The sequence below is a fragment of the Xenopus tropicalis genome, chromosome 2 (genome assembly GCF_000004195.4).
Source record: "Xenopus tropicalis strain Nigerian chromosome 2, UCB_Xtro_10.0, whole genome shotgun sequence".
NCBI lineage: Eukaryota > Metazoa > Chordata > Amphibia > Anura > Pipidae > Xenopus > Xenopus tropicalis.
The window spans coordinates 93,755,436-93,769,980 of record NC_030678.2 but is presented as its reverse complement, the minus strand read 5'-3'; the positions used below and the strand labels follow the sequence as shown (position 1 = coordinate 93,769,980).

Genomic DNA, 14,545 nt, shown 5'->3' with positions numbered 1-14,545 from the left:
GTCTTTTGTACCCCCGAAAATAGACCTGTAATGCCTTCATTGTTTTTCTGCAGTCCATGGTTTTCCATAAAGACCAGTATATAAAATAATCTGGCAAGAAAACAGCAACGCACTTATTCCAGTGGCACAGTGACACTGGCCATCTTTGCTGTAACAGCTGCATCTTGTTCTACATTCATAAATATCCCAGGCTAATTTTAGAGCAATTGAAATGCATACTGAATGCTGCTGTATATCTAATGCATGATAAAAAGTTTTGCTTTTCCTTCCCTCCCTACAGTGATGCCCGCAACATGGCTCGGGATGTGCAGAACATTTTCTATGATATTGTGGAAGAATATGGAAAACTTGACCATGCTCAGGCTGTGGATTACATCAAGAAACTAATGACCAAAGGCCGCTATTCCCAAGATGTCTGGAGTTAATCAAGGCTGTCCCTCCATAATAGAGCAAACTGTACCAACTTGGCATTATCTCAGACCCACGAGCCAGTCCATGACAATGCTAATGAAAACTAAATCCCTGTTAAATGTCGATTTCTGAGGAGAGACTACTGCCTTTTCTTTGTATTGTTAAGCCACTACTACTTTACAGTACAGGGTGGCAAATGTCATTGTAGGTTTGAACTGTACCCTACGGAATACTTTGTCAGTGTGTGCACCATTGCGGAAAATAGACTTTGATCTTGTATATTTTACTAGAAAGCAGAATCCATTTTGATATCATGTCATCATATCAGTTACTTCTTTTTTAAGAAACTTTTTGTTAGATCAACTCAAAAATGACATAGTACTTGGCAGGCTGGTATTGCCGTGTAGCATCTAACTATAGTTGGAATAGGGATTTGGTCTAGAATGAAAATACCATGAAACTAGCACTATATATGTAATGGTTATACTGCAAACTGTAATCATGTCATTTAATGATGCTACATTGCACTTTGTGCTGATGGAGTTTTAGAGTAGGTAAAGAGATCCACTTGTGTTCAGCACAGTTTTCAATATCTTCTCATTTTCTGGAATAAATTACATTTTTCAATTATCTGGGCATGTTTGGAAGAAGTATGAGAAATAATTTCAAGCCTTAAGTATGTAATGTTGGCCATTTCCAAATGGTGCTTGGCCTCACTGCAGATAGAATTCTAGGGTATTTCCCTCCTTCTCCTGGGCCATTCTAGTGAGTGCTGGTATTGGTATTACTGCACCTGGTAGAAGATATATATTTAATATCTAATTTATACCTTGTAGGTTCACAGGTTAATTGATTTCAAACACTGTTTTGGGACATACATACTGTGCATGGTCACAATAGGCTTAGAGGGGGTGCCTAACATTTGGCACCTCCCAGTGATTTTTACTTTCCATCTCCTTTAATTATGTAATCAGCCAATAGTGCCTTCACCTGAATCCACAACTATTCATCTGTAAGTCTTTTTAAATAAGAGACTCTGGCTTGTTCTGTAAATATGAATATAGAACGGTTTTACCTATGTTCCCCTGCACTACCCTCCATGTCTAAAAGGACTTCTGAAGCTTGATAAACTAGTGGATTGTTCTGATGCCTTGATTAGCCATGCCTTCTGTTGTCAAAGTTCATCTGCATTTACATTGTAATGCCCACAGTTCAAAATGCAAACATGTAGATACTAATGCCTAGCACATTATTTATTATCCTACATTGACATTGTTTCATAGATATGTAACACTTTAACAGCCCCGCTGTACCACGTGATTCCACTGTTTTAGTAGTTGGTGGTCCACATACCTCCTAATGGTTCATCTGCTTGTTTGTAATACTTTGCACTGCAGAAATGTGGTTACTATAGGTTATTCTACTAGGCGCATTCTGTAGACAGTATTGCTATATTGGCTGTAGCACTGCGACCAATGCAGGTCTTTCATTTTATCTGCACAAATTATTATTCAGCTTTGTGGAGGCATTTCTAACAGCCCAACATTTTACAAGAAACAAAAAAAAAAAAAGTCTGTACTTTTGCGAACCCGGGTCAGGATCAGCCGCACCAACCCTACCCCCAAATTCGACCACCCCGCCTGCCTTGTTATAAACAAAGGAAATGTCTTGCTCTTAAATGTAATTCTCATATCACTGGTAAGACTCTTTCCCCAAACTAAAGTCCATTGAAATTGGTTTTAATGTTTGTTTTGAGTTTCAGATTTTAAGGATAACTGCATTGTCATTCCAGCATCCAGTAATTGTAAATAAATTTTAGAATATGCATTAACCCTTGAAATAAAATTATGTACATTTTCAGTCTATTTTGCAGGTGGTTTTTTTTTTTTAAATCTCTCCTCTGTATTCCTGTTGGGCTGCCATGGATTGATCATCCGAACTAATTCATTGATCTCTGCACTACATATTGAGTGCCACTAGAGGAATCTAACCCTTCTCCAGCACATAACATAGAAACTCTTCTTCTGTTTCTGCTAAACCGAAAGAAAGACCATGATATTTGCTCCTTTTTGTGCACCCTGTCAGATAGAACTTCTGGCACTCATACTGCCTTTATCTTAGGGTTAGTGCAAAGGAATGTACAGTTCTATTAAAGTTTTCCAAGGTCTTTAAAGGCAATTTATCACCCTAAAATTGCACCCCCCACCAGAGGTGTCTGCAATCTGGTTGGGAGAAACATTTGTCTGTTTGTTTTTTTTAAAAAAAAAAAAAAAAAAAAGCTCCTACAGTGCTAGGCTGCCTGCACCAGGAGGGAGCTCCCAGTTCGGGCAGCCATGTTGTGGCACTTGCATAACGACCGAGTGCCACAACTTGCTCATTATGGCCATGTGTGTGATGCGACTCACCCGCCTACATCACACACATGCAGATAATGAGCAAGCGGGGAGCCTTGCTTATGTGTGCTAAAAAACATAGCCACCCACATTGGGAGCTCCCTCCCTTGACAAAAACTCCCTGTCTTATGTTAAATTCCCAGAGCCGATTTACTTACACAGTAGCTAAGTATCACAAGTGCAGTTGCTAACAACAACAAGTCAGCAATTCATTTTTGTCAGTCTAGTGCATAAAAATAAACCAGCACTGGTGCATTTTAGCAGTTATGTTAGTAATTTATCCCCAGAGTCTTAGGGGCATATTTATTATGCTGTGTAAAACTAATTTGCAGAAAAAGAGTAAAAAGCTGTGTAAAATAAATGGAAAAGATCGCCATCTGAACGGCGGATATTACGCCGTTATTTTCCATAAGTTCTGGTGGAAGAAAAAACGCGTAAAACAATTACGCCAATTTTACGCCATTTTTACATGGTGAAGCCTGGCGATGTGTGGTGAATTTTCTAGCCGTGTTTTACACAGCATAATAAATATGCCCCTTAATGTTTTCAAATGGGCAGAATGCCGATTGGTCAGAAACAAAATCTTTTAGTACCATAGTTATCTGACATCTGGACAGTCACATTTCAAACAATTGGCCCATTGGCGGCATACTGAAGAATATTTATTTATTATAGGGACCTGTAAACATGTGGCCCCTATACCTGTACTACGGAGAGCTGCACTGTGTTGGTATCCATAGTGCTGAACCACTTTTAGATGGTTTGGAAACACTAGTTGTAAAATTATCATATTTCTTTTTATTATTTGTGTTAAAGGTGCCATCTAGTGTCAGTTTGCAACTCCCAGAAGTTCACCTTGCTGGGATGCAGGAAGATGTAGTTTCATGCACAATGAATGGCTATGTTTTGACGGTAATTAATGCAAGATATGGAAAAACTTGTCATATTTCCTGCTATGTATATTTAATAGTAAGCAGCTTTTAGATAGCTGGGGAGTCAAGAGTCTTTGTGTTACTGGGTCATTTTCATGTGCAGTGTGCTTATTACATATAAGGTTGGTACTGTACATGTTCTACAAAACTAAATTAAATATGGTAGTTTGAAGGCCTTGGTCTTTTTTTTTTTTTTTTTTTTTTTTATAAACCAGAGACATTAAATTCCACATTTCTTAAGGGTATGGTCCACTGGGCACTTTCGGCAATTTACATGAATCTTCTGTTCTGCTATTAGCAGTTGTAGATGCTTAAACCAGGCTTTCGGCTTAACTGCTCTTTTTAAAGGCCAACAGAATAGCAAATAATATTTATATTTTTATATATGTAAAGTACTTGATCCATGAACCATGGATATTCTGCTGCAAAAATATCACACTTTATTGCTAAAGCTGTACTTACACTGCTTTGGTAAATCATTGTTATAGCTTCTGCAGAATCAGATCTCTCAAGGCTGCCATTTTACCCCTAAGTATAGGTATGGAACCTGTTATACAGAATGCTTGGGATCTGGGGTTTTCTGGATAAGGGGTCTTTCTGTAATTTGGATCTTCATGGTTTGTCTACTAAAAAATCATTTAAACATTAAAAACCCAATAGGATTGTTTTGCCTCCAGTAAGAATTATATGTATTTTAGCTGGGATTAAATACAACGTACTGTTTAACTACTACAGAGGAAAAGGAAATTATTTGTAAAACTCTGAATTTGATAAAATGGAGTCTATGGGATATGATCTAACTGCAATTTAGAGCTTTCTAGATAACATGTTTCCAGTTACCAGATCCTATACCTGTACACGATTTTGGCCATGCATGCCACCAAAATTCTAAAACCAATTTACTCAGAAGCCTAAAGGCCCCCCATACACTGGCAGGTCCATCTTCTCCCGATATCCCTCACCTACGGGTGGGCAATATCGGGAGAATCCAAAAAAAAAAAAATGGACTCGTACATGGCCAAAACAGGTTAGAAAATTACACTAAGAAGTTTCTTGATTACTAAATACTATTCATAGCATTATTTATTTTTTAAAGCATTCCTGGGTTGCAGTACTGTTTACATAGATACAGGTATCAGACCTAATACCTGAAATGCTTGTAACTTGAGGTGTTTTCCATAATCTGGATTCCCATACTACCAGTCCTTTAACAGGAATGATTCTAATCCAGGAGGAAGTCAGTGACAATATCTCTCACTGCTTGTTGTACGCAAAATTTGGGCACCCCTTGGCAGGTCAAATTTTTAACTAATTGTGTAAGTAAATAATAGTAAAAAAACTGCAGGAATTGATGTGTTAAAAAAAGCAAACATTTGCAAATGTTTTATTTCAAATACTTTAAAATGTAGTAACAAATAAAACAGAAATTGTGGCATGTGCAACTGTTTGGACATCCTAGTAAGTCAACATTTAGGTACAGCTTGACAAAAAAAGTTTGAAGTTCTTGTGGAAGGGATTTTTGCACACATTTTCTCACAGATAACTTCTAATTCTGATATATTCTTGCGCCAGCTTCCATGTTTAAAGGAGAACTAAACCCTAAAAACAAATATGGGTAGAAATACCATATTTCATACAGGATATTGAACTTACTGCATCAGTCCAAAGGTTTAGCCTCTCTATAGAAGCAATGATCCAGGCCTTCAAATTTGTGACACTGCACATGCTCAGTGCATTCTGGGCAGCTGTGGAGATGTTTAGCTCAGGGCTTAAAAAATTAGGTTTATTAAATTACACAGCAAATATTCCACTCTACCATTTTAAAATTTATTCTTAGATGTAATATTGGTGTGTAGGCAGCCATCACAGTGCACTGTGCCAGATAATAAACCAGCGCTACACAGTAGAACTGCTTTCAGATAACCTATTGTTTCTCCTACTCCCATGTAACTGGAGGAGTCCCAAGCCAAAGATTTCTTACTATTGAGTGCTATTCTGATATCTACTGGGAGCTGCTATCTTGCTACCTTCCCATTGTTCTGCTGATCGGCTGCTGGGAGGGGGGTGATAACACTCCAACTTGAAGCTCAGCAGTAAAGTGTGACTGAAGTTTATCAGAGCACAGGTCACATGGCTGTGGCACCCTGGGAAATAAAGAGAATGGCTAGCCCCATGTGACAAAAAAAATGTTTTGCAGGATTCTGCTGGCGCAGCTCTATTAACTGATGCATTTTGTTTTCCATGACAGTATTCCTTTAAATTCTGATGCCAATTTCATTGGTTTCAGAGCTGACATTTAATAATAATCAGCCTTATACAGTTACATTTATATCCTAGGTATTCAGTGAGTCAGCCCCGAAGCTCAGTAACTGACAGCAGCACAGAGCACGTGCAGGGAATCAGCAGAAAAGAAGATGGGGAGCTACTGTGGACATCTTTGGAGGCACAGATCTTCCCTGCTAAAGGGCTGTGGTTGCTTTGGGCAGGTATTGAAGCCTAAAACATAATGTTAACAAATAGAGAGAGTCCCACAAAAATTATTTTCTCCAAAGCCCAATAAAGACATTCTACTCCAACCACTGCTTTAAAGCATGCAATCATATTTAAGCGATTTGTACCATGACATTCTATAATCCATGTATATAGTGACAACTACTTCAGTTGTCATAAAATAAAGTGCAAAGTGTAGATAGGTGCTTTTTTTTTTTGCATAAAACCTGCTGTAGTTCTAAACAGAGCTTCCTGTAGGCTGCCAATCAACAAAGGGGCTACCAAACAGCCACTCAGAGCTTGGAACCCCTCCAGTGACTTAGCTTTTCCTTCTCCTTTAAAAACTGGCAAGACTATAGAACCAAGGGAAGTTAATACTCTTTGACAGGCTATCAGAAAGAATGGTCACTGGGTATATTTACAAAGAAAAAGTGACAGAACAAAATGGTGTAAAACTCTGTAGTCTTCAATTGCACTATATTGTAACCTATCCAGGCAATGATACGCTCCCCAATACAATTATAGCCATTAACATGGACCCTAGGAGACTACCCTATGAGACTGCCCCATGAAGGTAGTAGAGTTTCATTAAGGATGTAGTAAAAGCTGTAAATGCATGTTTAGAAAGAACTTGCTTATGATTTTGTTACTACTGACCCTTTTACAGCATGTACAGATCCTGCATCATCTGTAAATTAGTAGAGGGGTATTTCCCCATTAACAAGGACACTTGTTAAATATAGCCATGAATACAAACTCTAATAAAATTGCTTATACAAGAAAATAAAATGCCCCTTCAAATAAGAGCAACATATTTTGAGCTTTGTTGAGTGCAAAATAAAAGGTATCCTATCTAACATAACTACTCAGTGCAAATCAGAGAATTTCAGTCCAATGACACACATAGGGGCCCATTCATTAAAGCACACATTTTCACCAATGAAAAGCACAATTGGAAAAAATTTGCAGTAACCACAATAATTTCTGATGTGCAAAAATTCTCACAAAATTTTTGTATCTGAACGATCGTAAATGGAGCAAAAACCTTTCTGAAACTTCAATGCATGATTTTGGAAGCCTTCCAATGGCACTCTACATCTCCAACCTGGCCAAAATAAAGTCACAATACCAAAGCTTAAATGAATTCTGAAATGGTCGTAGTCTTTGTGAAAAATATGACTTTTTCGTGGAATTTAACGAAAACCACGAAAAAGTCATACTATTTTAACAATATCATGGTCAATACGAAAAGTTCTAACAATTAGAACTTTAAAGCAATCGTGCTTTAACGACTGGGCCCCACATTTTTGATTTCTCCATAGGAAATGTAATATTAAGGCTTAAACTGGTTAGTAGCAGCAGACAGGCACACTAGTATATGTATTCAGGTACCTGAAAAACAGTAGCAGGTAGGAGTTATATAACATTTAAGGACACACAAAATGTTGCTTTCTATTACATGGAATAGTGTTTGCTTCTTGTGAAAATCCAATCTGTTGCTACCAGGTATTAAACTTGTCCAAGAGCTATAAATATTTACTGTGTCCGTACTTGCTGCAAATCATTACCAGGTGGAACACCAACTCCACCTACAGTTGTAGATGTGGAAGCATCTAAATGAGAGTGTCCCCCTGAGCACATATGATGTGTCTGATAAAATGCCCCTGGAGGAGAAGTCATGGAATATGGTGAGGGGCCCACAGGTGCCATTGCTGGGGACACAAGTCCAGAAGCTTTGGGGTTGTGATATGGTGAATAGGCCTCATGGAGTCCTTGAGGAGTAGTGTAAAACTGCTGTGTAGGGTAGGATCCTGGTGGTGGGTTTATCCTATGGGCAAAAGAAACAAATACTGAACATGAAGGATATTAAATACCATAATGCAGGCACTACATTTGTCTAACAAGTTATTATGCAATAAATCCCATGGTACAAGAGTATTTGCTGTATTGCTCAACCTCTGGTATTACAGGACCTTGAAATTTAGCATCAGAGGGAAAAACTAATTTGTATAAGAAAGGTTTCTTAAAGGCAAATTGCACAATAGGATCCTCTACCGCAGATGCAAATGGCAACCATGTCTCATGCGTACAGGCCCAAAAAATGTGTTTGTCCATATGTACAGTGACAGGAAGTTGCTATCCAATTCAATGGTAGGCTGCATGGTGTTATGCCTGGCCCTTCTCCTCTGGGATAGAAAATGCCTAGTATGCCATTAGTCATAGGTATCAGAGATTTGACCCCTGTTTATAAAACTTATATTACAAGCACCTACGTGGCAGCCTCCACTATTGCCAAGGAGCATATTTCTGTTAAAGGAGAAGGAAAGGCTAAGTCACTTGGGAGTGCTAAAATGTTAGGCACCCCACAAGTGACTTTAATCGCTTCCCTCGTACCCCGGGCTGGTGCCCCTGTTAGGAGAAAACAGCACCAGCCCGGGGTACCTGGAGCGATGCGCTTCCTCCTTCCGGCTTAGTTTCACTAAGACTAACACAATAGGCACATGTGCAGCAGAGTGAAAAGCCGACTTCTGTGTTAAAGTTCGGCTTTTCACTCTACTGCGCACGCGCCAGAAACAGGAAGCGCTGCAGGTACCCCGGGCTGGTGCTGTTCTCTCTGAACAGGGGCACCAGCCCGGGGTAAAAGGTAAGCGATTCAAGTCACTTGGGGGTGCCTAACATTTTGGCACCCCCAAGTGACTTTGCCTTTCCTTCTCCTTTAATGGCATTAAAAACTTTAAGAGTTCACACATCACTCTTACCAGTATGAGAACTGTTTTTTTGGACCCCAACCCATAATTTATTAGTCAATGTGGATATGGTTACATGGGTTTGTAGTTCTGAAACTATGATGATGATGATAACTTGGTGAAGAGTCTGACATGGCAGCTGCTCTTTTACCAAGGAACAGTGATTTCACTGCTTAAAGAGGACTTGAACTTGCCATAGCACTTGGAGATGAAATGTTAATTCTGCTCAGGGCAAGAACTCTGCTATTAAGTATTAGATCCAGAGAGGAAAAAGGTATAAAGTATTTTAAGATTGTAAGATGGTGCAGGTGTACAATGATGATACTGATGGTTATAGAAGATAAGCACTTACTTCCTACTTTGAGCAGCATTCCTCTCAGCAGAAGAACCAGGCACATAAGTCCAAATTGGAATGCGTTTCAGTAATCTACACAGAAATATCTGATCTATTCGTGACATTATCGATTCCGGAAGATCAAGACAAAAGAAGCCACTCATGCCATCTGAGTTTAAGTCAAAGCTTAACCTTCATTAAGTGCTAAATGACTCTATAACTAGGAAACTCTACCCCAGCACAACTAACTGATTGCTTGCTATATTTTATCTGCATTTGGCTGTTCAATGTTAAAGGGATCTACCACCCATTTTTATATACTTAAAAAGAAACTGTAGTATTTGTGTCCCCCCTGTAGTATTTTGTGTGTGTGTTCTATTAACAAACTGTTAGAACTGTGAATATTGTGCAAAGGTGAACAACCCCTTTAAAGTCAGTGGTTAAGTAATTTGTACATGCCAGTAGCTTAGGCTTTGTGACTGGTGCTCTGAGGGAGAACAGCAGCGGTTAAAATACTTATGTACCTGGATACTATACCCATTCATGGGAGTGGAAGGTGCTATAGCTGCCAGACTGAAGTTATTCTAAGCAGCTTTAAGAATCACTGAGTTTTGACCAGTTTATTTAAAAGGATACAAGCAATGCCAACTAGAATTCCACAAACATTGCTGAGAACTGGAGCATGAGGAAGAAACAATGCCAGGATTAGAAAGAACAGAGGCAGCATTTTAGTTGGTACCATGAACCCAAAGAACAACATGCGTTTGAAATGGGAGCGAATGGTAAATACACTCAGCATGGTAAAGGCCACACTTGTGAAGCCTTGGACTGTCACATTTGCTTGAAAACTGAGGCCTGTGGCCAGGATTGCCAGGTAGAGAAGTCCTGAAGATACTGCGAAGAAAGGTGTAAGAAGCCAAAACTTTGCTGTACCGACATTCTCCTCAAAGCCTCCTCCAAAGAACCAAATTATCAGGGTGCTGCACACCAGAGATGAAAAATCCTCATGGAAATAGATGTAGATGAACAATTTGTACCCTGAAAATACAGATTAGAAAATTAAAAAAGTTACCACTGTCTGCCATTATCATGGTTGGGGCTTGAAGTAAATCGTATTGCCTTGTACTTTAATTAGTGACAGAATTCTGAAGTAACATGCAGAATGTTTAGTGGGTAACCCTCCAGTTATTTAGAGCTGCCAAAATGTTTCTGCATTACTTAGGCACCAAGAATTCTAATCCAACATTATAAAGCTGCAGATTAGAAATCCCATTTCATGCCTCTATGGCTAATATTGCTGGGAGGGGGGGGTTGAATGCTCCAACACTCATTATGATGCCTGGACCAGTAGGCACATTGGGGTGTCAGATGATCATCACTTAGCCAACACAGAGGGATGGCATACGCATTGCTTTGGTTTCCCAAAGTGGCCTCTCAAGGAAACCGAAGTGACATGTATGCCATCCCACCCATGATATACATTCTTGCTAGTGAGATGGCATTTAAAAGATTAGTTGCCCGCAATAGTGAAGATTATCACAGGCGACAAATCTCCACGTGTGCCACCGCCCTTAACTACAGGTATTGAATCTGTTATTCAGAATGCTTGGGACCTGGGGTTTTCACAAATAAACTATTTTCCGTAATTTGGTTCTTTATACCATAAGTCTAATAAAAAGTAATTTTAACATAAATAAACCTAATAGGATTGTTGTGCCACAAATAAGGATTAAGTCTCATGATTAGGATCAAGCACAAAAAGGTACTGTTGTATTACAGAGGAGGGGGGGGGGGGGGGGGGGGGAGAAAAAAAAAAAAAAAAAAAAAAGCACTTACTTGAGTCTACAGAAGATATCACTCCTGTTATTCTGAGCTTTCCGGATAATAGGTTTCAAGATGAGATCCTATACCTGTACCTACTGGGACTGTTTAGAATATACTGGTCTGACTTAAAAAAAAGAACAAGAATGTGTGCATTTACAGTGCATGATATGGTCTGCAGGGGGATACCTAGTAGAGATAGGGTTAATATTCCTACTTGGACAATAAGTGGCAGCTGAGAGTGGAGATGCCTATAGAGGTAAGGCTGATGTCAGACGTGCTGTATTCTCGGCAAGCAGAAAAACACTTGCCAAGAATATGCCTGCTACTGTAAATGCGCCCTACCTGAGCACCTGAATGAATGAGATATGCTCTGGTGCAGGCACATGTAGCCGATAAACAAAAAAAACGCGAGAGAATGCAAAGTCTTGCATTTTTATGCGTATTTCGGCAACATTTACCTGCACCAGAACGTATCTCATTCATTCCGGTGCAGGCACAGGTAGGAGGCGGCGGCTCGCCGAGAATACGCCACGTCTGACATCAGCCTAAAAGGGTGTGCTCCAACACTGGGGTTGATCCTTGCTGTTCCGAGTGTGAGAGAGACCCACAAGGGGCCTGTAACTGCTTAGAGAATGACAGTGTTTAGAATGCGCAGCAGTGAATCTGACTTAAAAGTAAGCAGTGTGGCCTGGCTGATAGATGTTATCGCTGAACTGTGAGTAATAGGATCAAGAGCATCTATCAGTCTCATTTGTGTGAGATACCGCTTTTTATTTTTGATGTATTGTTAAGATAAGCACCTTATTAAATGTGTTTTGAGTACATTCTGAATACTTTTTATATTGATCACCACAATGCATTATAATGTCAGAATTGTGTTGTAGAAAACAAGCTCATCAAATGACATGGTCAGCTCAGAGAGAAGATTAAGTGATCACTTCCTGGTCAAAGCAGATGCAAATCTAGCAATACCAGGTCAGAAACAAATCTTGCTCATCACTGCTGAGAGAGACATTTGTAACTGAACAACACGTTTAACCAACAGCTCAGAACTTCTACGTCTATTAGGTTAAAGGTAAAGGTCACCAAGCAATAAATTTGTAGTTTATGGTAAGATTGTATGAAGATAGAAAATTATAAAAAAAGACTGGCCCCAGACTAGTCTGTTGTAGTTATAGGGAAAGGAAACTTACAGAACAAAAGCTTTGGCCAGCATGTTTAATATCTTAATACCTATAGGTAACTTAACGTACATTCATATTTTGAAGAGCAGTTTTTTTAGTGTCAGTATCACTAAAGCTGGCCATACACGCACAGATATTGTACGAAACCTCGTTTCATACGATATTCGGTGCGTGTATGGCAAGTCGGCCGATATCGCAGGAGTCTGCTGATATCGGTTGACTCGCTGATTGGCCAGGTTAAAAGATTTTGATCGGGCGCCATAGAAGGCGCCTGAGCAAAATCTACCGATTCAGCCCTGAAGGCAGAAGGAGGTAGAAATTCTATTGTTTCTACCTACTTATCGGCCGTTTCAGCCCTGAACGGTTAGTGGCTGATTGAACCAATTGCCATGTGTGTGGCCACCTTAAGTGATACGGACACTAAAAACACTACTCTTCAAAATTTTAATGTACAAGTTACCAACAGGTTATGTTGATAATTTTTTGCTAAAGGGGCTGCTTTGTAGACTTGGTCTAAAAATAACAATGTACCACTTTCGTAAGTTGTTTAAGTTTGGAGTGCCACTTTGAAATTGTGGCAGAGCTCTTCAGGTTATCATTTCTGAACAGTGGGTTGGGCCCACAAAGTGCTCTAGAACAATGGACGGAGAGAGGGCAATATGAAGGCAAGTCAGGATGAGACTTTTGGCTAATGTCCCACACAGAAGATCTTTGCTACTGCAGGCAACTAATCTCCAAAATGCCTTTCCACCGGCAACAAAAGAAATAGTCAGTGGAAAGGCCTACGCATTGCTTTGGTTTCCGAATATGCCTGTAGGAGGAAACTTCACACGACTGGAAGACCAAAGCCACACATAGGCCTTTCCACCACCAATTCCCTTTGTTGCCAGTGGAAAGGCATTTAGGAGAGAGTAGTTGCCCGTGGTAGCAGAGATCTATTATGGGGGTCTAATCTCTGCATGGGACATTGGCTTTAAGTATACTAATTTTCTGCCTGTCCCTTACATTGGCCCTAATAGGGCTGGAAAAAAACCCACACATGCAAATGTTTTTAAATGCTTTTAAAATAACTGCATTTGTCCTAGTTTAGTTTGGGTGACATCCTAACAAATGTGGGTTTTCCTCCAGGTTTGTTAAGTAGCAGGCTTCTGCTACATTGTTCCAGGAACCACAAAAGAAAAACACAGAAATAAACTTTCAATTGCACATAAAACCATGAAATATTAAAGGTTATGGAAAGTTTGCTTGCAATTCAAAACATTTTGTAGATTAGTCTAACTACTTAAGCCCAAGCAAATACCTGTTGTGATTCCCAGAGACCCAGGCTCTAAATCAAACAGAGGTCCCACATCATCCTTATTGTCCACTTTAATTAGCGCCGGAGCCGAAACTATTAGAGAAGTCAGCACAGTCAGAACAACCCCGGTAGTAAGCTGCACATGCGGCAGCCAAGACAATACACTCTTCCGCCAGCTTTCCCGCACTTCGCCATACTTCTCCATGGCCGAATAATAAGTCAACTAAGTCCGCAACAACGTGCAGAGTTTACATTACTTCCGCGATGCCCCTGCTATACTATAGCCTTTATACTTCCGGGTTATCAATTCCCCGTAGCGTGATTGGTGGTACGGTACTACAGCGTCCAACGAGCCAAAAGTTGTTTGGTTTTTTTTTCAGCGTAGATGATCTACCAAGACCACTTTTATAGAGAAACATCTGAGTTACCCGACTTTCTGCTTAAAAGTTTAGATGGCTGTAGTTTGTAAACAAGGCAATGCGAAACCTAAATAATGCCAAAAAAAAAAAAAAAAAAACCCACAAACACACACACAGTGTGTTTATATATATATATATATATATATATATATACACGCACAAAATAATATAGTCAACTAACTAATCCTGCAATCATTTTATCTAATTTATGTAGAAGTCTAGTATTACATTTGTATTTATTTTTCCCATTGTTGTTAGGAACAAAGTCTTACCTCCAACTTGCTTTTCCAAGATTAAAACTCCTACACTGTTGACCTTTTTAATGGACACCTAAGGGATCACCTGACAGAAACTGGGAATGATGGGACCTACAACAAGAAATTGGCCACTGCTCCTGTATAAATGAATTGTAGAAGGAGTCATCACCCTAAGCATTTTAAATGCCACAGTTGGGGTGCAATGAGGGTGTGACCACATCATTCAATCAAGCTAGATTCTCTGCACTCACCCATAT

The 14,545-nt window shown here is 39.5% G+C and overlaps 2 protein-coding genes and 1 non-coding gene across 5 annotated transcripts in view; 1 reads left to right on the top strand and 2 right to left on the bottom strand.

Annotated features, from left to right (window-relative positions):
• The window catches only part of por (P450 (cytochrome) oxidoreductase), a 39,912-nt gene extending 37,636 nt beyond the window's left edge, over window positions 1-2,276 (top strand). For both annotated transcript variants that reach the window (XM_002933818.5, XM_004911631.2), the window contains one exon: window positions 281-2,276. In XM_002933818.5, the coding sequence (XP_002933864.1) occupies window positions 281-425 (145 nt within the window). In that variant the 3' untranslated portion in view covers window positions 426-2,276. The remainder of the gene's footprint in view (window positions 1-280) is intronic.
• Window positions 2,277-5,084: 2,808 nt separating this feature from the next.
• On the bottom strand, window positions 5,085-14,319 carry rhbdd2 (rhomboid domain containing 2). 2 transcript variants are annotated; one of them, XM_031895868.1, is made up of 5 exons: window positions 14,304-14,319; window positions 13,616-14,098; window positions 9,944-10,345; window positions 9,326-9,476; window positions 5,089-8,054 (listed from the first exon to the last, which is right to left on the bottom strand). In XM_031895868.1, the coding sequence occupies exons 2-5, from the start codon at window positions 13,815-13,817 to the stop codon at window positions 7,763-7,765; spliced, it is 1,047 nt and encodes a 348-aa protein (XP_031751728.1). In that variant the 5' UTR covers window positions 13,818-14,098; window positions 14,304-14,319; the 3' UTR covers window positions 5,089-7,762.
• LOC116409374 lies at window positions 12,042-12,135 on the bottom strand. The gene has a single exon (XR_004221815.1). It is a non-coding gene; the product is annotated as a Z30 small nucleolar RNA (small nucleolar RNA).
• Window positions 14,320-14,545: the final 226 nt, after the last annotated feature.